Below are 27,988 nucleotides of genomic sequence, written 5' to 3'. Positions count from 1 at the left end.
GAAAAGAAAAGAGTCCTTCTTGTAAATCAAAGGTGTTTAGATATTCAAAGGTTAAGAAAGGTTCCCCCCCTTCCCAACAGTGATGATTCAAGGCCCATTCGGGGCCACTGCAGACACACACCTGAACTCACCTGATATGCTCAAGCTGGGCATAAAGAGACTCTGGTCCTTAGCAAGAAAAAATGAGACAACCAACACCAGGTTCTTCCACAAACCAAAATTTATTTCAGTATTTCCATCCTTATATATACGACCCCTGAGAAAGAAGGTGAGTTGCTTCCAAAAGAGATGTCTGACACACCCCAGCTGTCCTCTTGGAAACACAAAATACCCCAAGGGGCAAATTCTGTCACCCTGGAAAGGCGTTATTTAGTGTTTGAACTGCAACCATAGATTGCTTTTTGTTTCAGCATAACTCAAAATTGTTTCTATTACAGTGAAAAGCCGTAAACTTCCAACTGAGCAATGGGTGGGGCCACAGCTCTCCGCAGACCCCTACTATATCCCAGTACTGACCGCACCCTAGCTCTACAGGCTGGAGACCGCCGTCCAAGCGAAACAGCTCCGGTGGGCATCACCAAGGGGGTCAGGAACCAAACTCATCCGGCCAAGCTCCGCGAGGGACACCGATGCCTTGAGGCCAAGGTAAGGGCCGGGCACACCTAGAGAAGAACGGGAGCAGTTAAAGCAGGCGCAAAGCGCGGGGCCCGCTCGGCCCGCGCCCGTGTTCCCGCTCCCGTCACTCCACGAGCATCCCCCCGCGGTCCTCGCCGGCGGGAAATAGCGCGCGCGCACCTGACGTCACTGCGCCAGCCCGGTGGTGATTGGAGGAGAGCTCCCGGGGGCGCCCCGCCCTTCCCCTGGCTGCCCCGCCCTTCTGCCCGCTCTACGCAGGCGCGCGCGCGCACGCAGGCACGCACGGGAGCCGCGGTCGCCCGCCCTCCCCCGCCCGCCCGGCTGTGACACCGCCGCCGCCGCCGCGCCCCGCTCACCCTGTGCCGCCCGCGCCGCGGGACGCGCCGCCCGAGGGACACGCTCGCCGCGCCCGGCTCCGCGCAGCTCCCGGCGGCGTGGGCGAAAACGCGCCCCGGCCCCGCGCACCGAGACTTTTGTCCCTTAGGTGAGCGGCGTGGGGGGCGGGGGGCAGGGTAGGCCCCGGCGCGGGCTCTGTTTGTGTGCGGGGGGGGGCGGCTGTTCAACGGTCGCTGAGGGCAGCGGCGGGAACGGCGCGCGCGGGGCTGAGGGCAGCGGCGGGAAGGGCGCTGCGGTGCTGAGCGGGGCAGCGCTCTGAGTCCCGGCTTTGCCCTTCGCCGCCCGCCTCGGCCGCTGGCTCCCGGCTCGGCTCGGCTCGGCTCGGCTCGGAGCGGGGGGGCGGCGGCTTTTGTTCGCCGTCACCTTGGCGGCTCTTCCGCCTCGCCCCGGGCGGCGCGAGGAGGCCGGGGAAAAGCGCCCCCAAGCCCCGCGTTACTCGGTGCTGGCTGTGGTGTTGGGCCCTGTGGTCGCCGCTTCCCATCTCACCTCATGGATCGATCGCTGTGCAGGGGCCTCCAGAGGTACGTGGGCTTTGGCATGTGCAGGGTGCTGCTCCGGCGGCCTCGCTCCTCCTCCTGAAGCGCTTTTAGCTCCCCATCCTCGGCTCAGCGAGCCCTTTTGCTCTTCTACAGGTTAGTACTGCCATGGCATCCTGGCTCTAAGGACTGTCCCAGCTCTGCAGCCCTCGCTTTTCTGTGCTTCCCCTTTCCCCAATCATAACCTGGGTGCTCTCGTTGCACACGGAGTGAGATCGCAGAAGTTGTTGTGAGGCACATTTTATTCTGCATAGCTGGATGCCATGAGTAGATCTTTTCTGAGCTGCTCTCATTTTTCACCTGAGTTGGGCTCATTGTGTTCTCAGGCTTCTGCCTTCCTTCACCTCGGAGGTCACCGCCGTTCTGGTATGGGTGCTCAGGAGCATCTCTGCAACAAATCTTTTAAATCCCTTGGGTAGCTTGGTGAGCCTGGATCTTGAGCTTGGTGCCAGGTACTATTGCACAAAAGAACGGTCACAGGAGAGAACAAGACGATATGAGATTATTGTTTAATTTCAACCAGAAGGTCTTAGTCAGTCATGCAGATTTTGTTATTGTGGCCTTCCATGATGGTTTGAAAATTTCCAAGCCCTCTGTATGTTCTAGACACATCAGGTTCAGTGTGCAAATGTTCTGCTTTCATACAGAAAGAAGTGTGAAGAAGTGTAAAAGCCCAAGGTACTTCTGAACAATTGAGAAATAGGGGAAGTTATATTAATCCATACCCAAATTTTTGAATGTAATATGGCTGCATTACTGTAGCACTGCGAGTTAGCATAGGATTTGTCAACTTGGATTCTGAGCTGAGAAGTTGTGGTTGCTGACAAACTGGTGTTGCTTTACTTCTGGAGTTGATGTATCGTTCAGGAGGCATTCTGTGTCCATTGTGATTGTGGGTGTGTGTACAGGGCCATACCTCCCCTAGGAAAGCTTGTCATTCTTAAAGATTCCTTCTTGTGAACCCTGGTTGCTTGGACATCAGAAACATAATCTTGGTTAGCCATTGCAACTGTTCTTGGAATAGTCTGCTTGGCAGATGCGGGCTTGCTGTGTGAAATTATGATCTGCGTCTGATGATTTTTGCATTAGGAGAGTAAAATTTTTCTGTGAAAACTAGCTTAAACTGAAGAGAAAAAAAAACTGCTTAGCTGCCGATGTCCATATGAATGTTTTCCTTTATGGAACTGAGGTTTCCAATTAAACATCGATTCTCACGCTTGAGATTATTTCACAGCACTGAAAATGCAGTGAGGAACCACTGTACCTTAAGGCACAGTGCTGTATTTGAGTCTTCTGCTGTAGTAGTTATGGCACAGGATGTCACTGCTTTTGAGAGCATTTAACAAATAAAGAACTGTGTGGCGACTCAAGTGACATGAAAGGATGAATATGTCAGACTAATGGACATATGTGATGAGACACTTAGGAGAAAGGTGCTGAACCTGGGCTTGGATGATGACACAGAGGTGGAATGGCTTCCCCAGAGCAGGTTACTGTTGTTATTGCTCTTTGGGTGGGTGTTGGCCCTTTGGGACTGCACAGCTTATTTGCCCAGAGGATGGTCCCCTATGGCAGCCGTGTGCCTAAGATACGGGGTGCTGTTAAGCTCCTCCCAAAAACCGCAAACCAAAAACCAAACCAACCTCTCGGGAGAGCTTGATTTGAGAGAACTGCGTGCTGTGCCTTCGAGCTCGGCCAGGTCAGAATGTAGCACATAGGTAAAGGAGATCATAAAGTAAAGGGATTCTGGTAGATGATGCCCGGTTGCTGCTCCTTGCTCCACGTGAAGGATGCTCTGAGTGCTGACCTTGCACAGGATGAGGGGAGGTAGTGTCAATACTGGAATGTTGTTTGGGACTTTCGATTGCCCTTTCAGGATTTTTTTCCCTGCAGTCACTGCTACTTTACTTTCCATGGGGTACGCGCCAGCCTTTGCAGGGCTGTGCTCCAGATGCCCTACCTTGGGCAAGCTGGGCTATCAGTTTGGATTTTTAGCTTTATTCATGATGTGTGGCAGTGATGGCATCTCAGAGTCGCGCTTATGGACTGCAGGAGCAACCACGCTTGTCTAAAGTAAGAAGCACAGTTAAAAAGTGATTTCTGGGTTCAGGAGAAACCTGCCCAAGACTGTGAAAACTGCTTTCCCCTTCCCTTCTGTTTTCCTTCAGCTCCAGTGGTGTGGGAAGTGACACTGTGTCCCTTGAGGCTTTGCTTAGTGTGCCCGCTGCGTGGGGAACGTCTTCCTGATTTGCCAGAACATTTTTCTCAAATTTATTTTCATTTTAAGCGGTGTATTTAAATCTGGTTAGTGACTTGGACAAGAGTTGCAAACTTGTGGATGTACAAACAAGCCATACTGTTGCAGATTTGTATAAAATGATAGCTTGATGTCTGTGTGCCTTTAGTTATGGACAAATTGTTCTATGGGTGAATTTTCAGAGGATGAAATTTGCTTCTCAAGAAAACAAAATTTTATTTACTTATAGTTTATTATTAAAACAACTGGTGAGGCCCACAGCTCCCTTGCAAAGCTCAGAAGTTTCTCTCGATGGAGGCTATGTTCAAGTTCAGGTGACACTTTCTTCAGCTGCTGTCAGAATTCAGTTCAGCCTTTTTTTTTTTTTCCCCCCAAGTTGAATTGACGAAACATCCGGACAACATCACTACTGTTGCTCTGTCTTGAAAGAGGATGAGGGACTCTTTGAAATACCTCTTTAGGCACAAGCAAAGGCTTTGTGCCAAAGTTTATTCTCTGGATATCTAAATTTGAGCACGTAGGCTACCATTCTGTAGCTCAGTCATGGCCTTGGGTAACAGTGCTTTGCCACAGATGACGACTCACATTTCTGCTTTCTACAGGGCAAGGGAAATAATAATAATAATAATAATAAAGAATGCTTATATATATTATAGGGAAAAAAGGCTTTGCTAGTGTCAGAGCTGCTTATTGAGCAAAATGCATACCAGGGAACATTTCACTACTCAGCAGGTAGTGGTCTTCGCTACTTCTTCAGAAACAAATTGCTGCTGCCCTCTTGTGCAAACTGATTGATGATGATTTGGGGCTTGGTTTCTCGTTGGCTTTTTTTTCATTTGGTTGAAGAAGGGACAAACACAGCTTAATAAAGTTTTATGTGTGAAGATGATTACAGGTTGAATGAATTTGCATGCTCCTGAGTGTGGACTTGAGAAGTGATTGTAGTTGATTCTCACATACTTCAGCACAACTGTCTCCATGTGGGCTGTATTTCATCCCATCTGCCCTCAGCAGTTTCACCTCGTTGCAAAGGCTGACTTCTTGCTTTGTTTGTTATGGCCATCAGAAGGTGTTGGGTGAATTTCTGTACTATGCAGTTGCTCTTCAGAGGAAATTATCTTTTCTGCTTTTGTTTGTTTGCTTATTTTTGCCTGCAAATAACAAATAATTTCTGCACCAGTTTTCTCATTGTTTTTGTTCTCTTGAAAGAAATCCTGCCTGTAGGCTGCAGTTATTGTTATAAACTTGAGTTGCAGCAGTTGAAGTTGGAAGAAGTATTGCACTGGCACATGTGCATGTTCTTCAGTTTTGGAATCGGGTTCCTCACCTCTGAGTCTTGTCTTGGGAAGAAGGAGATTCCATGTTGCATTTTGCCTTTCAGCTTGCGAGTATGCTGCAAAATATTTTGTGTGGCTCCTGATTCTCCTTGCTTGAGGAAAGCACTGGAAATCCAGGGTGCCTTCCTGGTAACAGAGGAATCGGAAGTAGTGGATAAGGTGGCTATTGAATCTTGTCAATGAGTTGTTGTGTCCGCTGGATGTAAGTAGGACTGCCTGTGGATGAGCAGCAGCTGCATGGGAGTTCCTGTTACCCTGTGCATTGTGCATGGTGAAGGGATTTTTTTAACAGTACAGTTGCACCTTAAAGAAGCCAGCAGATAAGTGTATTTGATTTCTGGTGATTGCCACCTCAGTGCTGGGATCTCAGACTTGCAGCAGTATTTTGTTTCTGGCTAGTGTGTACACAAGTGCCTCAAGCCATAAGTTCTCATTAAGACCTTTCTCAATGGCTGTTCAGACTGATCTAAGAGTGTGGCTTATTTCATTCAGCTGAGAAAAACGCTCAGATTCTTCTTTCTTAGTTTGTTATTCACTGACTCTTGAGAAAATGGAAATAGAGCTTTTATAGAGTATGGATATCGATGGGACTTCCCCTGGTGCCTGGTAAGCCGTGGAGATACCGTTCTTTGTAAATTTGGCCTGTTTAAATTGTTGATGCTCATGCCCTGACTTTTGGCTTAAATTTCACTGGTGTCTTTACCTCCAAACCCCTTGGGCCTCCTAAGGCTCGGGTCCTTGACTTTAGGGAGGTGCTATACTAATTGGGACGCGTGGAGACTAATCTTTTGAAGACCTGGTTTCATGGCATCCATGTTGCTAGCAGGGAGTACCTCTGGTTTTGCTTTACTGCCTTTTAATGACGTGGGAGACCTGAACAGTTCATTAAGCTGCTCCTATTCCTATTGAGATCTTTCAAGAAATAATGAAAGGAAGTAGTACTAAGACTGGTGAAGAATTGTACTGAGACATCCTGTGAAATTATGTGATCATGTGATGTAAATCAATGGTGCTGTCACTTGAAATATGGAAGAGGTGCACGGTGCTCCTCTCTGTGAGGAAATAGGACAGCTTCCAATGAAGTAAAGATGTAGTGTGATACAGATCTCCTGTAGTGTAATGACTTGTCACAGATCATTATGTTTTGTACCCAGAGGCATCTTCAGCGTTCATTGAGGTATGCCAGCAATTTGTTAACAAGTATACTTTGCTTATTGCTATATTCATAAGAATGTGTGGTGGCTATCATCTGCTTTTTAACACGTTCTTTAAAAAATCCTGATGAGGCTCTATCCTTGTGTAGTCTCCCAAGTGCTCGTGGTGAAGATCCTTTCACCAATTTTGTGTTCGTCATCTGCTTGTGAGGCAGGGGAACAAAAAAAAATAGTCTCACCTGTAGGAACTGAGATGTCCTTCTTCCCTTAAGGCTGGTTTCTAAGTAAAATTTCCATGTGCATGCCATTGCTGTAGTATGACTTGTGTTGGGAAGATCCTCAAATTGGTCATATTTTGTTGTCTTTCCTTTGCTTCCACTTTGAACATGCACAGGGCTCAAACCTTTGGTGTCCCTTAGTATTTTGACATTTGGTTTTGTGTCTCATTAGCACAATTGCTTCTTCTAGGGCTTCCTGTGAGGCAAAAGTAATACTGTGTTCCAGAGTCTTGGTGGGTTATATTAAAGGGTTTATTTGAAAACCTTATATTATGATAGGGTTTTGGATAACCCTATCATAAGTTTGCTGATTTCTTATCTCCAGGTTCAAGGCTTGTGTTTCAGGCTTTACCTTCTGCCTTACCTGCACATTTTTGAGACTCTTGTTTCAGGTGTGATTCCTGACTAACTGCATTTAGGAACATACCTTGGTATTGTCTTGTGGCTTGGATTGCTGGCTTAAGATAATTTTGGTTGTCTGTGAAGTGTAAACTATTTGACCCAGATATGTGGCCTTTTTTCTTCAGAGTTCCGTTATGATGCAGGATCTGACACGTTCGTGGGATTGTTCCTGTGTGTGTTCTTCCTTTATTACAGCCCCTTCTTAAGCTGAGGTTAATCTCCCAATTTCACTTCATATGCTTTATGTGCTGCCTGGCTGTAATTGTAAAGAGCCTTTTGTTTGGCCCTTGGTTTAGATGGATGGGTCAAGGTTATTTTGGTAAAAAACCAAAAATCTTACTTTAGGATTATCTCCCAAATCGGAAGCTTGGATTTTTGACTCGGTCGTCTATGCCTGTTGCCTTGCCCACACATTAATTTTTGGAGAGAGAAAGTGGATGAAGCATCTGTGTGAGAGCTGTAGGGAATTTCATGATTGCAGACAGTGGTAGTCTTAGGTGAGCTGGCAAAAACAACATGTTGGGTGCTGGCAAGCCATCGAAAAGTCTTTTAGAGTACTGAGAATTATTTTTTGACATGGATGATCTGCAGGACAGCATGGCTAGGTAGGAGCATAGCAGGTTGAACCAGGTGACCCCTTGAAGTCCTTTCCAATTTAGATGATTGTATGACAAAAGCGAAATGCAGTTAGGTTGGACAACATGTACCTAAGGCTCTGGTCACCTGTGAGGCACTAAGGTTTCCCTTCCCAGTCTTCATGGAGTGTGAATCCAGCCCACATGGTTACTTCACATTGGTGCTCCCATTTTCATCTTACAGATGTGACAGTAACCTTTTGAAGCAGAGGTACCGGCTGCCTTAAGAAAGTGTATTCCGTTTGCTTTGCAGGGCATTTGTACTGGGTTTTTTAAATATTTGTTGGCCAAAGGGATAAATAAATGGTGCAAGAGATTTTTAACAGGGTTTTTGTTTGTTTGTTTCAGAGTGTATTTTGTGTTTTTCAAAGCGCTTGTTCTGTAAGGGACTTTGTATCCACTGTTCCCTTTTCATCAAAGTAATAGACGAATTGACTGAAATTTTCTTATTTACTCAAAAGAGGTGGGAGAGGGTGTCCTGAATTGGTTGAGTGTTTTCTAGTGAATTAAGTCCTCGTATGCATACTTGTTTCGATTCTAATATCACAGTGTTAATCTTTCTATGGGGAAGTTGTGATACATAGGGGTGCCTTCAAACTAACACGACTATTTTCAATTACAGCGTTTGACACTGAGTACCAAAGAAATGGTGATGGAGAAGCCAAGTCCCCTGCTCGTAGGGCGGGAGTTCGTGAGACAGTACTACACTCTGCTAAACAAAGCTCCTGACTTCTTGCACAGGTAACACTTGTACTCACCAAGTGATAATGGTTTTGAAGAAAAGTGTGTCCTGTTGGTTGTAAATCAGACATTCATTTCTGACTGTGGGAGAAAATGGACCTGGCTAACTTTTGGGCTCTTGGAAAAACTCTTGCAAACTCCCTAGGCTCTAGAGCCAAGTCAGATCATGTGGATGTATGGCATATTATCAAGATATTTCCTCTGTGGAAAAGTGTGCTGCTTCTACAGTGATGAAATGGTAATGTGGACAGGTTGCAGAAATACCTGCTGATGTTGGGAAGACTGGATAAATACTCATGAGCAAGCTCCCCTGGTGCAGGTGATAGTCTGTGCTCAGGAATATTCTCTGTCCACTTGAAAGGTGTCACCAGTGTCGCTAACAGCAGCGTTTGTGGAATTTCTCTTAAATACCTCTGCGCAGAAGAGTCCAAGAGGTTTTGGTCTGGGTTGGTTTAATCTTACCTAGTTCTGGAGCTGCTTGTATGAAATGTTTTCTAGCCACTTGCAGTCTCTGCCACCACTGCCCCTTTCCTCTGGTCAGGCTCAGATGTGGAGGACATTTGTCTTTGTGTTCTTTGGCTGCATCTTGTTTGTGAGTGATGTTCTTCAGAGGGGGCATCTCATACTCTCTCTTTTTGTTAGTCTGAACAGCAGCTTGCTCTCTGCCACAGAAAGATTCGGGTTTCCTGGTGCTTGATGGGCTCTTTGCAGCAGTGAGGGAGTTCGAACAGCAAGGGTTAAAGTTACTGTTTCATCCTACTAAGAGCCTGAGAAGAGCACAGAGGATCCTGTCATTGGTCATTATCCAAAGCTTCCCCAGGCCTTAGGAGCAGCAGAGATCAGTTTGCCCTCTAAATGGGTATTACTCGGTGTAGCTGGATACCTGTTGCATTTCAGTTGAATTTGTGAGGCTTTTCTGGCCCCTTAACCAAAAATCTTTAATTCCATTTAGTTGGGGACTCTGCCACCCAGTGACTTTGAGCAGTTCCTTAAAAGCACGTTAAAATTCTTGGTCCCCTGTGAAGGCCCTTAGTAAGAACTGCTGACTTTCAGAGAGATTGCTTTGGAATTTAGAGAGAAGTGTTTTAGAGAAAAGATGTTTTCCTATCTGCTTGTGCACTGCTTTAGCTAAGTGTCTGTATTTCCTTGCTGTTAGGAAGTGCTGGACCCTGCTCAAAATCATGATTATGTGGTTAGTACCAAAGAAAACAATCTAATATTTCCCAGACTTTTTTCTGGACACAGTCAAGGGAGTAAAAGTCTTGGGCTTGTATTTTCACAAAAGTAGGACTGAAAAGAGTTTCTTAGTTCAGTGGAATAAACCAGATGGCAAACGTGGAAGTTTTAGGGTTTAATTCTGTACACTGACCCTCTGCACTGGCTTGTTTAAGTAGAGAGAAATATTCAGTATTCTTGCCACTCTGTGTGACAACAAGTTTATAGAAGTACTTCATGACGAGTTTATTTCATATATACCATACAAGGGTGGATAATAAAGGTACATATTAGCATCTGGACCTCATGGCAATCACCCCCAAGGCAAAGCATGCTCCTAAATAAAAACACGGAGTGATACGATGTTTTTTTGTCTGATCTATTAATATAAATGTACTGAAAATACCAAGCATTTCTCATGTGCTTTATAAGCTGACAATAACAATCCAAGTCAAAACAGACTATTCTAGGCTCAAAATGTGGAAATGGAATGAAAGTGCCAAAGAATCTCTGAAATGTAGGAAAAGTATTGGAAGTGAGTGTGCATATTTAAATATCAAAACCACGAGCTCAGTGCTGGCCAAGACTGTGAAAAGAACGGGGTTCGGAGGAGTGGCAAGAGGGTCGTATCTTGCTGGGCTGATGCCACTCTGAGAGGCAGCAGATTGTGAGGGTGAGGAACCTTCCAGCCAAAATGACCACCTTCCTTAAAGGAAGCAAGTGAAAGGTTGAGGTTCAGTTTGGAGTTTGCTATGCCAAACTCCTCGGGCAAATTGCAGTGCTGAATTTTAAGTTTCTTCCTGTATTCTTGGAGCCTCTTTAATCTGGTGAAATTTCTGATGCATTGAGCTCTACAACTTTTGGCTAAAATACTTTCTGGATTTGGTTCTATTTTTTTCACTTCTGTGACTTTTGCATCTCTTTGCTTGCAGGTTTTATGGCAGGAATTCTTCTTATGTCCATGGAGGACTGGATGCCAGTGGGAAACCACAAGAAGCAGTGTACGGTCAAGCTGTGAGTATTAAAATTAGTCCTGTAATCCTCATTAATGTTTGGAATAAATCAAGGTTTTTTCTTTACCAGTGCCTTAGACTTTCTTACCTGGTGAGTAATGGATTGTGACACTGCTTCCGTTCAGATACAGATAGGAACTTGGTAGCTTGAGGGGTTTTGTTTGCTTATTTCTGCTTTCATTAATAGTTATGTTTGGTTCTTCAGCTTTGCATCTGGGCTGCAGAAAATACCTTCAGGATGGGAAACAAAATCCAGAGGACCTGATAGATTTGTGCTATAAATGTACCTTATTTCAGTTAGAAGTAGTTCCTCAAGAAAGGACTGATCTGTGTGAGTTTCATGAAATTCTTGTGTGAGTGGAGTTTTGTTAAAGTGAAACATAACTATCTGAAGAAGTGGATGAAGTGAATTGAGAGTTGCTTTGGTTGTACTGCATTATCAGAATTGTCTGTCACCTAAGGACATCTTTTCACGTGACAGCCACATCTTTGAGCAGTGTGGCTTTTAGTCCAGGGCAGGTTTGGTTTCTTCTCCTTTCACCAGCAAAATCTCATTTGGCGCACAAAAATCTTGGCACTGCAGATGTTCCCCGCTCCTGTGATGTTTGCTACTTCCGACAACATATAAAGGGTTGGTTTGGGGATGTTTTTTTGTTGTTTTGGGGCTGGCGTTTTTTGTTGTTGGGTATTTTTGGAGGTTTTCTTTATTTTTATAACACAAGCTAAATCCTGTTCCTTTCACAGGCCCTTAAAAAATTAAAGTCTTAAAATAGGTCATAGATTTTAAAACAGCTGGAAAAATTGGATAGCAAGTTGTATGCTGTTTGACTGCTCTGAGAAATACTTGAATCCTAGTGCAAAACTTCAGATTAAAAATTAGGTGAGCTCAGGAATACTGTTCTCAGTGAAAGACACTTCTTGGTTCCTGTATTTATCTTTTGAGCTTCAGGGGAGTGTTCTTTTCGGATTAGTTGAGACTCAGGTAGGTAAAAGGTGTAAAGTTCTGTACAGAATACACTGCAGCTAAAATGTATCTGTCTCTTTCTAGGAGATACACAAGAAGGTGATGTCACTGCAGTTCAGTGAGTGCCACACCAAGATCCGTCATGTGGATGCTCATGCCACTCTGAGTGATGGGGTGGTTGTGCAAGTCATGGGAGAGCTGTCAAACAATGGGCAGCCAATGAGGAAGTTCATGCAGACGTTTGTGCTTGCTCCAGAAGTAAGTATGTGTAAGACTATGGCAAACTTCAAATAACGATGGAAAAAGCCTGACCTCACCTGTAGCTACAATTTGTCATATTGGGACTAAAAATAGGATCTGGCTTTAAAACTTGGTCTGGAGGCGGTCGTTAAATGTGTCACAGTGTGTGAGTGCAGAGAAACTGGTGTATTGGACCCATCTTGAGCCATTTTATTTCCTTGGACTTGAAGTGTTGGAGCAGTAACACAAAGAAAATTGAAGCTTGCATTTGGGAGATAATTTTTTTAAAAGATAAGGTTCAGCTCTGTAGATCAAATCTCTGCTGTAGTTGTGTACTTTCAAGTCTAATGGCAAATGTGAGTATGGGTTGCACAAATTACTGCTCAAATTTAGCTCTTGGTGAGAGCAAAGCTGTGTACAGGTAGAAGGTGCCTTGTGTTCTTTCTACTGCTTTCCTCCCGCTTCATCGCAAACTGTGTGGTTGGTTGGAGATGAATGTTTTAGGTTCATGTTGTATTTCTTCATTGTTTCCCTACACAGTGCTGTAAGCATACAGCCACCCTGTGAAAGTTCAAGGCTTTTATTGTAAAGTTTTTGTAATAGGGAAAATTGAAATTCCTCAATGAAACTGAGGGGCTGTATGCTTAGTTAGAACCTATGATTGATGTGACTTAGCAAAATTAGCAGATTTTATTCTGCTTGAAACTTCCTTTTCAGTTGGGCAGAAGCTACTGTTAATTGCTTGCTTAGAGAAAAAAAAATAACTCAGAAAATAACTTCAGTGACATAGTCCTATTGCAGAATGTCCGTGTGTACCGCAAAACACGTCTGTAGTCCATCCTTTTGCTGCCTGCTGGCGTTCCATAGATACTAAGCACCACATGTTCCTCTTTTACAGGGATCTGTTCCAAACAAGTTCTATGTCCATAATGATATCTTCAGATACGAAGATGAAGTATTTGGGGATTCAGAAGGAGAACTTGATGAAGGTGAGAAGGATTGTACATGTAGGGTTTGTGTGGTTCTTGTTCCTTTCTCCTTTGTGCAGAGCTGCCAGAAGTGTCTTGTGGAGATGCTGGGATGCAAAACTGTCTTGCCTTCTCGTGGGCATGGAGCTGTTGTTACTGCAGCTCTGCTCATTCAAAACATTCTGGAAAAGGAAGGTCCTGTAGTAGTGCCGTGTTCGCTGAAGAGCTGAACTGGCTCACGGAGGGTGAGGCTTGACAGAGAATGGAAGCAGTGAGCAACAGGACTTCTGCTGCCATAGCTGCGTCAGGCACACTTGTGTTCAGTGATCAGTCAAATTTGTACGGGATTTGAAGAAAAAATCTTAAGTGTTTTTCAAATATGACACATTGCTACTTGGGGGCTGAATTGGACCTGAGTGGGTTTTATCCCCTCTGTTCAGTGAGGCAGAGCAAATCAGAGTGTAGCCAGAACATATATACATGCATTCACTGGGCGGTTTTTCTGGAATTTGTTCATCTGGATTCTGTGGAACAACGCATTTTAGGCAATCATCCTTGTATTTGAGGTTCGTCTTCTTAGTCTGAGGCACTGAGATTTATGAGCTAATAGTGCAATCTTTCTCTTTTACTGCCACCATATGAAAAGCACCTGCTGCTTTAAAAGATCCTCAAAACCTCCTCCTGGAACTTCCTAGCAGCACCAATATGTCTCTGGCTTCCTCTTTTTGTGAAAATTGTAAACAGCCAGGCCTCTTGACTGACAGGCAGGCTCTTCCATCTTTTTTTGCAGCTAATTTTACCATGTTTTGTTGAAGCTTTATTTTGATTGCTACTAATTTAATATGCTTTTATTATAACTGTAGCTCGTGTACACTTGCGAGATGTGTAAGAGTTGACAAGCTTTTGTTTTTGTGTCAGAGTCTGAGGAAGAGGTGGAAGAAGAGCAGGAGGAAAGACAACCATCACCTGAACCTGTGCAAGAGAATGCAAGCGGTACTTACTATGAAAACCATCCTGTAACGTAAGAAATCCTTTGTATTACATGAAGTTGCTTTTTTAATGAAAACGACGGACAATTGTTTTGGCTTTAGGTTCTGGATGTTATTTAATAGGTAGTTTAGGAGGATACACTTAGCCTGATAGGGATCTGTTAAGTTAACATTACATTATTTTGAGACATTGCTTCTTTATTGAAGAGAAGAAATGGGGTATTTTTCTACGTTTGTTAGTTATTTTCACTTCTGGACTCAGAAGTGAGGTGAAAAGGGAGCGACCGACATGTATGTACACACTTAATGGAATCTTTGTAATTCTGACTTCAAACAGTACATTGATATGATGTAATTTATGTCTCAGGTGTGTTAACAAAGGGATGGTTGATCACAGAATAGTTTGAGTTGGAAGGGGCCTTTTAAAGGTCATCTAGTGCAACCCCCTGCACTGAGCAGGGACCTCTTGATGTGTTACTCAGATTTGGATATCACTTGGAACTGAGAGAAGTATCTACTTTTTGAGAGGCTGCTGTACAGCTGTATTGGAAGATTAGGTCTCTGTCCTGCGTGTCTGCTAATCTAAGCGAGATTAAAGAAAAAAGATATTTATGATTTTGTAAGAAAAGTACAAAAACCAACCAAATAATCCCCTGCAAACACAAAGAAACAAACATCACCAAACCCCTGTGCTTTTTTTGAAACAGGAATGGCGTAATGAGGGCCAGAACCGACTTTGTGGTTCCCTTCTTAAAAAAAAAACATATATGGCATCACTAGACAATACATGCTGAGTGCATCAGTGATAATGCTAAGCACAAGTCACTTAATGCTTTTCATGAGAAATCTGATGGAAAAGTGGAATCTGCTGGAATTCTGGCAGTGGCTTGCTCAAGATAATGCAGGAAGTTTTGGATGCCTGAAAGCATGAAGTCAGGTCTTGTTTTGGGGTTACTGTGTCATTTGGAAAGAGGCATTGTTCTTCATAGAGTCACTTGGGCATGTGGTGATCTGTGGCAGGAGCTGTATAGACAGAGGTGTCTGGAGGTTGGTAGGATTTTGGGGTGGCTGAAGAGAGAAGAAACTCAAATCCCTTACCTTTTAACCACACAGAGCAGAGAAGAAGTTGCATGTGATTTTCTGTAAATGGCACTCACAGCTGCTTTGGTAAGGAAGCTGTATAGTACTTTGGTAAAGAAACAGTAGGTTTCATTCCAAAATGGGCTTTGTTTCTGTGTGTAGCTTAATAATCCATTGTGTTTGTATTCTTCTAGAAGCAGCAGCTCTTTAGTTGAGCACCTCTTCTCCAGGGTTAAATGGCTAGGTGATTGTCTGCAGAGAACTGTAGAACATGTCTTTGCTTCAGCGGAAGTAAACTCTGGTTTTGTACCCGGTATGGGAGTACGGCTTCACTTCTCACTGTATTGTATACGTACAAACCACGTTGTAGCAATTGAAGACACAATGATCTTTACCATAGCAGAGCTGTTACAGCTTACAGAATGTGGTAAGATGCAAAGTAATTGATAAGCTCATAAAATGCATTTGACTTTTGTAGCAATGGGATAGAGGAGGCACTTGAAGAATCTTCTCATGAACCTGAGCCAGAATTGGAATCTGAAACAAAAGCTGAGGAGCTGAAAGCTGAAGTAGAAGAAAAGACCCTTGAGGAACTAGAAGAGAAATCTCCATCTCCACCTCCTGTAGAACCTGTTTCGCTACCGCAAGAACCACCAAAGGTTAGTTACAAGTCATATCTGTGCTACTAAGTGCAGATGTAAACTGGATTGGCCTTTGAACTTTGCCTTTTTGAGTGGCTAAACTGGTACCTCTCTTTGGTGTCGTGCTGTATGAACAGCTAGGCTTGACCTTTGAGCTTGTAAAAATGCAAAGTTTCAGTAAAAAAAGGAAAAAAATGTTATTTTTAAGTGCTGCTCATCACGTACTGTAGATTTTATGCTCTGTTCGTAAAGTGTGTGTGTGGGTATATGCATGTGTAGACATTTTTAGATGTGGAGTTAACATATGTTAAGAAAACACCTGGAGCTACCACCACCAAAAATCTCATACAATGGGAACCACTGCTCTTTCCCTGAAAAGAAATGGAACACACTGACGCTGGCAAAATTGCTGCAGCATAGGTTCAAAATCAATGTGGGGGCACTGACTGTCTCCTTAGAGGCGGGATGCGTAATCTTAAAAACCACAGTGCTCACCGTGTGTCCTCTGGTGTGGTTACACCTGCGGGCTTGCAAAGTGCTGGGAGCAGCCAGGGAGAGCTGGAGCAAGGTCATTTTCTACCTCCAGTATGTCTCCTGTATTTTTTTTCCCAATCCTTTTTCTCTTCTCCATTTTTGGTTGTAACTTCAGGCATCCGCTTCCTTTCTTTGTGCAAAAGACACTTAACACTACAGGGTTTTTAGTCCTAGGTTTGGTTACCTGATGGAAAGCAGTGATCTGGGAATGCTGAGGGCACTGGGCTCACTCAAGTAGTGGTAGTGGGCACGGTACACGGCTCATTCCATGCCGTTGGAATCCACAGACAGCTGGAACTGCAAACCCTTCTGTACCTCCATTGTAATGCTTGCACAGCCATTATTTAACAGTCAGATATGAACCAAAAGTATATTTTTAGCAGACGAGTTTCCCTGTAGGAATGTCAGTGGTTTGCCATGATTAGTAGCCTAGGTCTGTTGCATTTCCTGCAGGCTTTCTCTTGGGCTTCAGTGACCAGTAAAAACCTGCCTCCTAGTGGTACTGTTTCTTCCTCTGGAATTCCACCCCATGTTAAAGCACCAGTCTCACAGGTAACCCATCTGTGAACACCTTGGATTGTCTCATTACTGCTGCAAACTGCTTCAGTTTTTTAAATTAACAGATCAACTTGTTTGACTTAAATTGCACAAATTAATTGTGTCTTTAATGTTAATGCACTCACCTTCTTGTCGCAAGCAGAGGCACGAACACGTAACAGGTGTAACTTTGGGTGATGGTAATGTTAAAATCTGTTCTTGTGGAATCAGGAAATCACTGCTGGTATTTTTACCTAACTTGATGGCATATGGTTTGGTTTAAAGGGGAAACACCAATTCCCCACAAAATGTTACTTTTCTCAAGCGTGTTTGAAAAGGGCATTGGTGGAAGTAGCCCAGCAGTAAAAAGAGATTGCACCATTTCTGAGGTGCAAGATTGCCTTGTAAGGCTAACATCCACAGAACTATGCTGGATTTCATTATCCATGGATAAATAGCTTGTCACTGAACCCTGTACCAACTTATGACTGTGTGAGGAATGGAAGGATTCACATGTCCTTGCCAGGACAATGCTATCTTCCCATTCCTAGGTTGACTGGGTGAGGAGGGAAAAGAGGAGAGCAAGTTTGACCTGGTAACAGCTCATGTCCTGCACATGCCGAGGTGGTGTGAGACATTCTGAGACTCTCAATTCAGCTTCCTCCATTTGTATAAAAAGTGCTCAGGCCAAAAAATGTGTCCTTTACCCCAGCATATTGACACGGTGTGCCAGAGCGCTGTATCTTGAGTTGTTCCTGTCCAACCTTTTTGCAAGACTGCGATATTCAGTAGAATAGTTGGGTTGCTGCAGCTGTTGTTTTTGCACTGGTTTCTTCTCAATTTTGTGCTAACAGAGAGAACCCTGTCTAGGATGGCCTGCAGCCAAATGCATGTTAAAAAAGGAACAGGGAAGAAAAAGAGAAAAATGAAAGAAAACTAATCAAACAAACGCCAGCACCTTACATGGTGTTGCTTCTAGTCTACTGGGACTGTCATGGACATCAGATAAAGGCTGGGTAATGAGTTGGGAAGTCTGTCTTTGATCACCTTGAACAGGGTTTTGAACCCTTAGGTGGTAATCAACCTGTGAAAACTGTGGGTTTTCTAGTGCAGAATAGATTTTCCTTAAGCAAACCAAAATTGGTTTTAATTTATTTGCCACAGACAGGGTGGATGGTTGTAATGTGGCAAAAATCATTTCAAATGGTCTGTCCAGGAGAGCAAGAGATACCTTATAGATGTCCCCTTAAACTCTTCTGTGTTGCCTCTGCTGTTTGTCGTGCTTTGTGCCTTTTGATTACTTTTGCTTTGACTTTATGTGTAAGTTATGTTGTGTGGAAGTTTCTGAACAATACTGACATGGCAAGAATTTCAACTCTCAGCTCTTCTGTAGCCAGAATTAGTCAGTTCTGAGCTCCTGTTCTTGAACACATTTTAGACACGGTGTGTAGAAATCTGGTAGAAGAGGCACCTAAACAAGGAGCTGCAGATCAGTAGCAGCTTTTTCCTGTTCTCATGAATCCATTAGATCCAGACACTGTGCATGTAAACGAGGACAGAAGATGCCCTGGTGGGTGGATGGGTGGCTCCTTTGGGATGCTGTTCTAGCTGGTGTCGGTGATGTTACAAAGAAATAACTGCCATGCTCATTCCTTTCTCTGCATCACTCTAGTTTTCCCTTCCTCTTCTGTCAAGTTAAAAATACAGCCCCTGTAGTGTTAACTCCTCAAAGGACTGCCCATGTACTGTTCTGGATATAAACTGGTTCAGGGCTGTTTTCCTTACAGCTGTGGAGTGAAACAGGTCAGCATTTCTTGCTCTTTTTCTAATTGTAGATGATTAGACATCAACCCGCCTACATTGATAAACTGGGACTTTTCCTTATAGCATTTTCAGTTATTTTTATCTCCCATTTTTTTTACTGCATTGTTTATCATAGGGCTGCAGAGGGGCAGGGGCAGGCAGGGCCTGACTCTTGTCTCTTGGGGTGAGTCCCTTTCCCTCCCTATGTGAGAAGAGACAATGCCACCTTTTCCTTAATGGTTGTCAAAGCTCCACCAGGCTGAGGTTTGTGGCATACTTGGCTCCTGTAGAAGTTGTCTCTTGAACTCCTTACTCAGTGTCTTTCCGTCCACTCTGTGCTTGCTGGGAAATGCTGGGAGATGTGAGTTGCAATGAGCTGCTTTGGCTGTAAATGGCAGCCCTGATCTGGAGTCTTGTGGTGCTGCTAATAGTGGCAGTGTTTTGGGGAGCACAGTTCTGCACAAGGGCTTTCCTCTTGTGGCACTGAGGCAGACTTTCTCTCTACAAAAGGATGGTACTCCTTAGAAAATGACCAGAGAGATCAGCTGTCTGTGCGCTGGGTGAGAAGTTCAATGAAACACAAGGCGGCAAGCAGGTACAAGTTCACTGTTACTTGGGATCTAAGAGCAGGACATCAGTGACTTAGCAGGTCTTGGCTGGGGCTGACAGAAGGACTGAGTTTAAGCCCAATAGCCATGAGTATCTATGAAATGAGAGTCTGAAGGTATTGAGTTCTGCTTTTGAGGTGTAATTTATGATGCGTTCAAGATGTGTGAGTAAGAGATGGCAGAGGAGCTACAATGACTCACAAGGGAATACAATGGAACAAGATTTAACAGGAAGGCTGATTTTCTGAGCTTGTTCTTGGAATTGAAAAAGTGATCCTAGAAGTGTTGTACGGACAGACTAATGCCTAGCTTCATAGAGCACAAGTGATCGGAGGGCTGAGACATCAGTTTGGTCTGTAATACTTGCATGTTGCATACAATCTTTTTCCCCTGGGACATACTCTGTCTGGAACTGCCAGTTGTCCTGAGTCCTTAAAGGAAAATAAGGGAGATGTTTAACATAAACTACTTCTCCCCAGCAGACTGGGCCTGTAGCTGTTCACCTTGTGTTTAATCTTACTTGCAGGCTACTTGTGTATTTTTATGCTCCTAAGGATAATTTTGTTTTTCTAAGATAAGAACCCAGCGCACCAGCAGCTGCTTAACTGTTGTACAGAAAATGGAATTTAAAACATACTGGGAATTGCTTCAGTGACCAGCAGTCTGCATAGAAACATTTTTAGAGTTTCATCTATCTCACATAAAGCAGATTTTTTGCTTGCGAAAAATGGGAATGAGTGTTCTAGTACCTGAATACAAAGGGTGTACTTTGAGCATCGTGGTCTTGACATCAGGAAAGTTGAAGCATATCCTAAGAAGTAGTCTGTAGAAATTCATTTCAGGAAACACGTACTACACTTCTGAGGGCTTTTGTTCTCCTCTTTCTTTTCGGTAGTTTTCATATAGTTGTTCTTCACTGGAGGAAAATAATTCCTTGGGGACTTGGGCAGAACATGTGATTTGCCCATCTCTTTGTGTTCATCTTGGACTGCCTCCTAATCCAGGAAGTTTGAGCTTGGCATGAGGAAGCTTTATACCCTCTACGATTTAAGTCAGGCTGAGGGATTGGTGAATAACGGAATGTTGGGGTCTCAATGCCTGGTCAAACATGGAAAATTCACATTAGCTGTGCTTTGGGGAGATACTCTGATTGAGAGACGTTTGCTTTGCACCTTTTAACACTGATAACTGAACACTGCAGTCCTGGATTGGTACAGAGGAATTTAGACAGGTGAAAAAACCACTCCCAAACACATTGACATTGATGTCTATTTTCCAGAGTTTGTTTTGTGCATGCCGCTTACCCATGTCTTATGTTGTGGGGGTTTTTGTTTTGGTGAGTTTGGGGGTTTGGGTTTTTTTTTTTGACTGGGCCAGTGTTAAACAATGCATGTTCTCCTGTTTTAGCCAAGAGTGGAAACTAAACCTGAAGCTCAGTCTCAGCCTCCTCGTGTTCGTGAGCAGCGTCCCAGGGAAAGACCGGGTTTTCCACCACGAGGACCTCGGCCAGGTAACGTGGATCAGCTTGTGTGTCTGCCAGGGATGGGTTAATGAGAGGTGTGTGCTGGACAGGCTTTGTCTGTACCTGTGTCATGTTTGGCTGATCATTAACTGCCTGTGCCTGCTGCCTTCAACTAGAAATGAGGGAATATGATTTGGAGGCCAAGCTGGCTGGAGTGAATGTGCTTGGTGCTGCCCCTAGATGTGTTCATCCAAGTTTACATGCATCTTCTGACCTGAGTAGTTCTACCTTCCTCTTTGTGTTGACGGTAGGGAGGGGAGACATGGAGCAGAATGAGTCGGATAATCGTCGGATAATTCGCTATCCAGACAGCCACCAGCTCTTTGTTGGGAACTTGCCACATGATATTGATGAGAGTGAACTGAAAGAGTTCTTCATGAGTAAGTAGTGATTCCAGCTGCAGGGGCTAAGATGGAAAAAACTGTGTTAAAAAATCACCTAACACTGATTCGGACTACACGGGTAAGCTTTTATATGGTGCCACACTACTGACGTCTGGAACGAGCAGAGGGGTGGTAGAGCTGGCACTGCGGCTTTGGATAAAGTGTCTCTTCCCTTGTGTTTCTCTAGGCTTTGGAAATGTGGTAGAACTTCGCATAAATACTAAGGGAGTAGGAGGAAAACTGCCTAATTTTGGTTTCGTGGTATTTGATGATTCTGAGCCGGTCCAGCGAATTTTAGTTGCAAAAGTAAGTATTGGCATTGGGTACTGAGTATCCCCTTCCAGGGTGGACCGAAAGCCCTAAACCACAAGTAATGTGGGCCATCCTAGTTTGCATTGCCATTGGCTTTGGCATTCAGAAAACAGCTGAAAGAAAAAGAGAGATTCAGCATACCCCTTCGGTCAGGAGTGCTATGTAGCTTCAAAAACTGTACCAGCATTCTTCAAACCGCATCATACGGAATTTGGATTTGCTGCCTCTACACAAATATTTCACACAGAGCTTAGCACTTACTTTTAGAGATCCTTTAGCTGCAAGTGGAGCAGGTAACCTTTTGAAGGGCATCACATGGATCTCTGAATTCCGCACCCTGGGGTCAAGAGAAGGGAGCAGGGTTATTTGCAGTTTTGCTTTGAGGAACTGGAGGGGAGAAAGCAGCAGTTTTCATTTCTGTGATGTGGGAGTGAGACCTAGTAGAGCAATTCTTTGGGAACCTCAACCCTGAAGCGAAAAGGCTAAAGGTGGCAGTGAAGAGGCTAAAGACAACACTGCTTTTGCTTGAGACAAGCACTTTAATTCCTTGCATGCCCAAGTGAATGTAAAAATGGTGTTCTGTAGGGCTGCGGTTGCGTGCTGCAGGGAACCCTTAACAGGTCACGTTTGTTTTGGGCGTGTACGTGAGGGAAGGCTGGGGCCTGCAGCCAGTGCAGAATTTTCGTGTGCCTTGCATGGAATGGACTTTGTGCTGTGGTGACTAACGTGTGCCTTGACCGCTTTTCCCCATAAGCCCATAATGTTCCGGGGTGAGGTGCGCCTGAATGTGGAAGAGAAAAAAACCAGAGCCGCTCGTGAGAGAGAGACACGCGGCGGCGGCGACGAGCGCAGGGATATTCGCCGCAATGACAGAGGCCCGGGGGGGCCCCGTGGAATAGTGGGTGGTGGCATGATGCGGGACCGTGATGGAAGAGGACCTCCTCCACGAGGTGGCATGGCACAAAAACTTGGCTCTGGACGAGGAACCGGGCAGATGGAAGGCCGTTTCACTGGACAGCGTCGCTGAAATCTCCACTGTGGGCAGACAGTCTTGGCAGTGGTACATTATCCATCGTGTTTGCATTCTTGTTAATTTTTTTTTTGGCTTTGGAATGTGACACAACCCTTCTGATCGTTTCTTTGATGTGAAAACATCCTTTGGTTTCCAGTTTAAATTGAGGTGGACATTCTTTCCCCAGTTTCACAACAGGAGTCACACTCTTAATTTATAAATGTAGACTTGGAGAATTGAGGACTAAAAATAAGAAAAAAGAAAAAGAAACAAAAAAAAAAGACCAGTTAACTATCTGCAACAGAAGTGAACTAAAGGACATGCCCAATAGAATTCAGGTCCTTTCAGTCAAAAACCCTCTGCTGCACATTTTGTGTAAGTGTTACCGTTTCTGCCTACTACTGTTGGAAACACAAATAGTGCAATTTGTGCAATTGGAGAAGCTTGCCTTTTTTTTTTCCTTCTTAGAACACTTGGCTCCAAACAAACTCGTGTTTACGCACTCATCAAAATGCACTAATGGGTCCTCTGAACTCATTTATACTGACAGCTGCAGGAGGCATCGGAGGGAAAACCTTCATCCTCTTACTCAGACAGAATAGCTTGGGGAACGATGCGGGCATCTGCTCTGCTTGCTGTGACCAACCTCTGTACACACACAAACCTTAATAAGACTACACCTTTGTTCCAGAAGGAATCCAGTTAGCTGTAAACTAACCAGAACCCAGAGTTTCCAAGTTGTAGCCCTGAGTACGCAACAAGTCTGATAGCTCACGTCAGATTTTTCTATCTGCCCCTCTTCAGTGCAGGGATGGCTGCTCAACACACTCCTCCTTCCCCTTCCCCCTTCGAGAAGCGTTGTACAGTGAAACTTGTCTTGACTGTATTTGAGTTCTCTGGTAATGTAATAAGCATGATGGTGCCTTCTATGAATACATCATTCCAGTCTTGCTGGTGATTTTGTACAGTATAGTGTATTAAGTACTGTGCTGCAAAGCCAAGCGGCTGCAAAGCATTTAAAGGAAATAATTGGAAAATTGTATTAAAAAAATTGCAGTATCTTTCAATGAGTAAACGTTGCTAAAACGATCATCAACCTTGCTCTTCAATTAACAAGTTCGCCTGGTTTTTCTGCAGTGGTGGGGAAGGGAGGATGAAGGCATCCAAGTAGTCTCCAGGTTGTCTCTTCTCTTTAATCAGTGTCAGAGTTAAAAAAAGTGGAGTTCCAATCTCTCTTGGACATGAATTTCAGAAGTCAGTCCAGAATGGTGGACGCTTCTGGCCAGCGCGTAATGGGTAGACCTAAGCATCCTTTGTGAAGGTGAGCTTATCAAACGGGGATACTGCAATTTTCAGAGAACTAAACAGCAGCTCTTAAGTTCTTGCATTTTCCAGTTGCACTTTTTTAAAAACTTGTACTCATTTTGCACATAACTCTCAGCTGAAGTTGACACCGATGTGGCTCTGGCCCAACGGATAGAAAGGAGGCGTCCTCTTCTGAAGTTTGACTGGTGGGTTCTCCGTGGAGAGCTGTGTTTCTGGATGTGCATTCCCGTAAACCGCAGCTGCAGCAGGCAGTACAGGCAGGCCCGGTGCCAGGCCTTGTGGCGAGCTCTGGCTCGGGAGCAAAGGGGGTGTTTGTGCGTGCGTTCTTGCAAAAGTGTGACCGCCTGCAGCTGCTTGTGAACAGCGAAGACCTCAAATTAAACAATGGCAATTTCAAGCAAAAGCAGGGAGGGCATCCTGACAGTCTGTCTCTGGATTATGCAATTATTTTCTGGGTTCAAGTAAGGTGGAAGATTTTGCACATCTTTTCTGATACACTAGGCAAGGTGAAGTGGCATCTGTCTGTTCTCTCCCAGACTTGAGGTCTTCTGTGTTCCATGGTAAGTCTTGCACTATTTTCATACCCTTTTTTTTCTGGGACACATTTCTACCAGTTGGCATTTTCATATTTCAGGTTTTTTGTTGAAGGTCTTGCAATTTCAGCTGTTACCTGGAAATCTGTAGTACTTGAACTGCTTGCCACACAACTCCACTCGTTAGGTTTGAAGCCCTCGGACAAATTGCTGTCATCAGTTAGCCAGTGTGGTTTGTGTAGCCTGGAGGTTTTTTTTCCTTCTGTAGTACTGTGGTTTGCTGCCACCTAATTCGTTTGTATGGCAAATGGCACTGGAAATAATTGACAACACAAGTGGAGTAGTAAAAAGAGCTCCTGAGCCATTCTGCTTTTTGGCTTGCTTCTTGTTTAAGTGACACGAACCCTTGGAACATCATCCAGAGAAGTTTACATGGTGATAGCTCACCTGCTGTACTGTGGACTCTTATGTGTTCTTGACCCTCTCAATAGTAAATGTACCTCTTAGAGCAAAGGAAGGGATTCACTGACCATTACTGTTAGTCGCTGATTTGTGAATGGTGGGAGTATTTTGTCATTACGGTTCTATTTCAACAAACTTGGCTGACCATCTTGGCTTTAGTAGGTATTCGAGACAGTGGATTACCATCTTTATTGCTGTAACGTGTCAAGCATTATATGCTAGTAGATTCTAGTTTAATTGTTGCAGGTGGAAAGTATTTTTACTTTTAAGTTTCCATTCTGAATGTGTTTTGACTAAACATACCAATAAACTACTGATGTCTGCAGCATTTATCCATGTCCCTAATTCTCTTGCATGCAGGTGGCTGTATGCCCTGGCACCCCTCGCTAACAGAAAAGCTTTTAAGAACATCGTTGCTGACCTGGCCGGTGACAGTGACAAGCTGCATCAGCACAGCATCGTGTGCTTTGAAGTGTTTGACTTTGGTGGCTTCTCTCACCCTGGGGTGTGCATGGCCCAGGGAGGACGTGAGCTCTTCTGAGATGTGTCCCAGCTGGGATTCCTCCACACCCTGCCAGGCTGCAGCATCTGGCTGCAGGATACAGCTTAAATGGATATTGCAGTGGTGCTGGGAGGAATGTGAGCTGAGCTGTCTTTAAAAAAACAGACTGGAGTTGCTTGCTCTCCACTTCGGTGCCACTGAGTCTTGATGGTGCAGAAGTGATTTCCCCCCTTTTGTTACTTCTTGTGTTCGTCGGCAGCTACCCAAAAGGTTGGCAAAAGGGTTATTCTTGCACTGCTCATAGCTAAGGCGTGGCTGAGTCATGGAATCTCTGAAGTTCCTGTTAGCTGCTGTTGGCTATGTCTTGTTGAGGGCATGTCTTGGCTGTAATATTTCCTGATAAAAGGCAGTTAGGAAGTGACTGAAAAGTAATGCAGTTGTGCGAGTTGAAATACTGGAATGAAAAAACTGGATCCTGTAGAAGTCCCAAAGCCAGAGTTGCCAGAAACTCCTCAGAGGAGCAGCCTTGACAGCTACAAGATCTGCTCATCTTCAAAGATCTCCAGAGAAACACAATCCGCTGTGCTTCCGGTGGGGGTCTGCAGCATTCAGACCTCGGTCCCTTGAGTTGTGAGGTAAATTGTGCAGGTTCACATTATCTGGGGCTGAGGGGAAGGGCAGGAGATAATGGTGTCTGAAACCACACAGGGCCAGACAGGATCTGGTATTGGTTATGCCATGAAGTCTTGCATATTTCAAATTGTACAAGAGCACCTTTTATCAGCATTGGAGCTGACGTGACAGCTTGTAGTGGAGGTAAAAAAGGAAATGCCAGGACAGCTGAGGGATGTCACAAAGCAGCGACCTGCGTGCTGCAGAGGCCTTGCCTGTTCCTCTGGCAGTGCCCATGCTCTGGTACCGTTACAAAGTCTGGTGGTTTTACAGAAGCCTTTGCAGTACAGCGATTGCTGGGGTTTTGCATTTCATGTGGAGAAATACAGCGTGGAACGGTGATTTACTGGACATGGTGGAAGAAGATAGCAGGCTGCCTGATAATCCTTGGGAAAGCCGTTGCTGTCTGTGGTTAAAGCTTGGCTTCTTGCAAGGGGAAGAAAAGCAGCTTAGGAAGCCAGTGTCCCTTTGGCTTGTGCTCTGCCTCATGTTCCCTGGGCCTGGGCTGAAAGGAGACGTCTTGGTAATGGTGCTGCAGCACTTGCTGTTTCCTCGGAAGGGGAGGAAACAGTGGGAAGTGCAGTGTGTGTGTGTAGGAATTAAAGCTGAGAGCAGATTTTGCAAATACTGACATATGGTGCTCTTGGCTGCCTTGTTGCAGTGCAGGCTTCATTGCAGACCTGTCCCTACCTTTGGAGTCCCTGAGTATCCTGAGAGGTGACATGTAGGAGTTAAACCAGAAGTGGTACAATGGGGCAAAAGGACCTGGAGGTTCCCTGCCCACAGCAGCCCTTTGGGCCTTGCAGCCCTCACGGCCAGCAAGTCCCAAAGCACAGCTACACAAGTGCTGCTCTGGGCAACGTGTGCTCACCACATTTGTCCTAAGGGACCAAGGACACAAACTTGGCTCTTGTGTCACCTCCTGGCCACCGTGCCCTGCCAGCAGCCGGCAAGGAGGGGGTGTGCTCTGCCTGGAGCACACATGAGGGAAATCTGTCTGGGATGGAGCGGGTCATTGTTTGCCTGACCAGGACCAAGTAGCCTCTGTGGCTCAGATCCCCTCCTGAGCAAAGAGAATAAACATGAGCCTGTCAGGGCAGGCGCAGAGCACGGCAGCTCTGCCAAAGCTGCTCCTGGAGTATCGTGGGGCTGGGGGCGGGACACTCAGTGTCCCTCACAGAAGGTGCAGCAAGAGCTGCTGCTATTTCCCCGAGAAGGAAGGAGCACTTGGATTTTCCCTGGCATGTCGGCCTCTGCTGATCTGCTCCCGCAGTCTGCACAGGGGCATTGCTGTGCTGGGGGCAGAGGAGGGGTGGTCTGTGCAAAGCTGGCTCAGTCCCTCCATGCTGCAGCAGGCCTCTGAATCCATTGAACTGCTTATGGGAAAGAAAGAAAGAAAGACTCTGGATGTCAAAGAGTGTACACCAGGGTTCGTGTTCCTCTGTAATAAAACACGCTGCAGAAATGGTCCTCTTTATCCCGGGGCCCTGCAGTGTGTGAGACCCACGTGTTGCTGCTGGGCTGCAGGCCCACGGAGGGCAGTTCCACACAGGAACTGTCTCATGTGAAATGTGACTCGGCCACCCCCTCTCCAAGCCGGGCCTCTCTGACAGCAGCGGCCGTTCCGGAGCGGGGAGAGCTGGGATCGCTTCTCACCGAGAACGATCAGGGACCAAGCCTGGGTGCCGCTGTGGGGTGCCGCACGGACCATGGTGGGAGCCCTACAGGACACGGGGCCGGGGACGGGAGGGGCTGTTCCCCTCGGCCGCCGCGCTGGGCCCCGCCGCGGGCAGCGGCTGAGAAGGGCCGCGGCTGCGGCACCTCAGCCCTGGCCCGGCCGCGCTCGGCAGGCGGGTGCGGGCCCGGCCGCGTCCGGCGTTCGAACCGCGCAGCGAGTGCCGGGCGAGCTCAGCGCCGCTCTAACTCAGAAAGCGCCGCCGTGGGGCCCGCAGCAGCGGCTGTGATTCGGCAGAATGCGCTATAGGGCTGCTCTAGGGGCGCTTTCCACAGTACCGGGTTGGCTTTGGCGGGATGCGCCGTAGGGGCGCTCCCTGCAGCACCGATCTGATCTCGGCAGGATTCGCTCCAGGGGCACTCTAGGGACACTATAGGGGCGCTCCAGGGGCACTACAGGGACACTCTAGGGACACTATAGGGGCGCTCTAGGGGCACTATAGGGGCACTCCAGGGGCGCTCCAGGGACACTCTAGGGACGCTCCAGGGGCGCTCCAGGGGCGCTCCAGGGACACTATAGGGACGCTCCAGGGGCGCTCCAGGGCGCTCCCCGCAGTAGCTGCGCC

General features: G+C 45.6%; 1 protein-coding gene across 2 annotated transcripts; it reads left to right on the top strand.

Moving 5' to 3' along the window:
* The first annotated feature begins 968 nt into the window (after positions 1-968).
* Positions 969-24,846, top strand: G3BP2 (G3BP stress granule assembly factor 2). Of its 2 annotated transcripts, XM_032108859.1 has the most exons (12): positions 969-1,120; positions 8,254-8,372; positions 10,520-10,601; positions 11,649-11,822; positions 12,703-12,793; positions 13,691-13,793; positions 15,320-15,500; positions 16,470-16,568; positions 20,372-20,474; positions 20,738-20,866; positions 21,057-21,175; positions 21,936-24,846. In XM_032108859.1, the coding sequence occupies exons 2-12, from the start codon at positions 8,278-8,280 to the stop codon at positions 22,206-22,208; spliced, it is 1,449 nt and encodes a 482-aa protein (XP_031964750.1). In that variant the 5' UTR covers positions 969-1,120; positions 8,254-8,277; the 3' UTR covers positions 22,209-24,846. The 2 variants fall into 2 exon arrangements, with proteins under 2 accessions (XP_031964750.1, XP_031964751.1); XM_032108860.1 differs by lacking the exon at positions 16,470-16,568.
* The last annotated feature ends 3,142 nt before the right edge of the window (positions 24,847-27,988 follow it).

This window comes from Corvus moneduloides, chromosome 5, assembly GCF_009650955.1.
Source record: "Corvus moneduloides isolate bCorMon1 chromosome 5, bCorMon1.pri, whole genome shotgun sequence".
In the NCBI taxonomy this organism is placed as follows: Eukaryota; Metazoa; Chordata; class Aves; order Passeriformes; family Corvidae; genus Corvus; species Corvus moneduloides.
Note: the sequence above shows the minus strand (reverse complement) of the source record. Positions and strands in the feature narration are given on the sequence as shown.

Excerpts from the sequence above, each read along its gene's own strand:
- G3BP2 (XM_032108859.1), top strand. The coding sequence starts at position 8,278 with ATGGTGATGGAGAAGCCAAGTCCCCTGCTCGTAGGGCGGGAGTTCGTG. Across the intron at positions 8,373-10,519 it reads GCTCCTGACTTCTTGCACAG|GTTTTATGGCAGGAATTCTT; the intron begins GTAACACTTGTA and ends CTTTGCTTGCAG. Across the intron at positions 13,794-15,319 it reads TATGAAAACCATCCTGTAAC|CAATGGGATAGAGGAGGCAC; the intron begins GTAAGAAATCCT and ends TGACTTTTGTAG.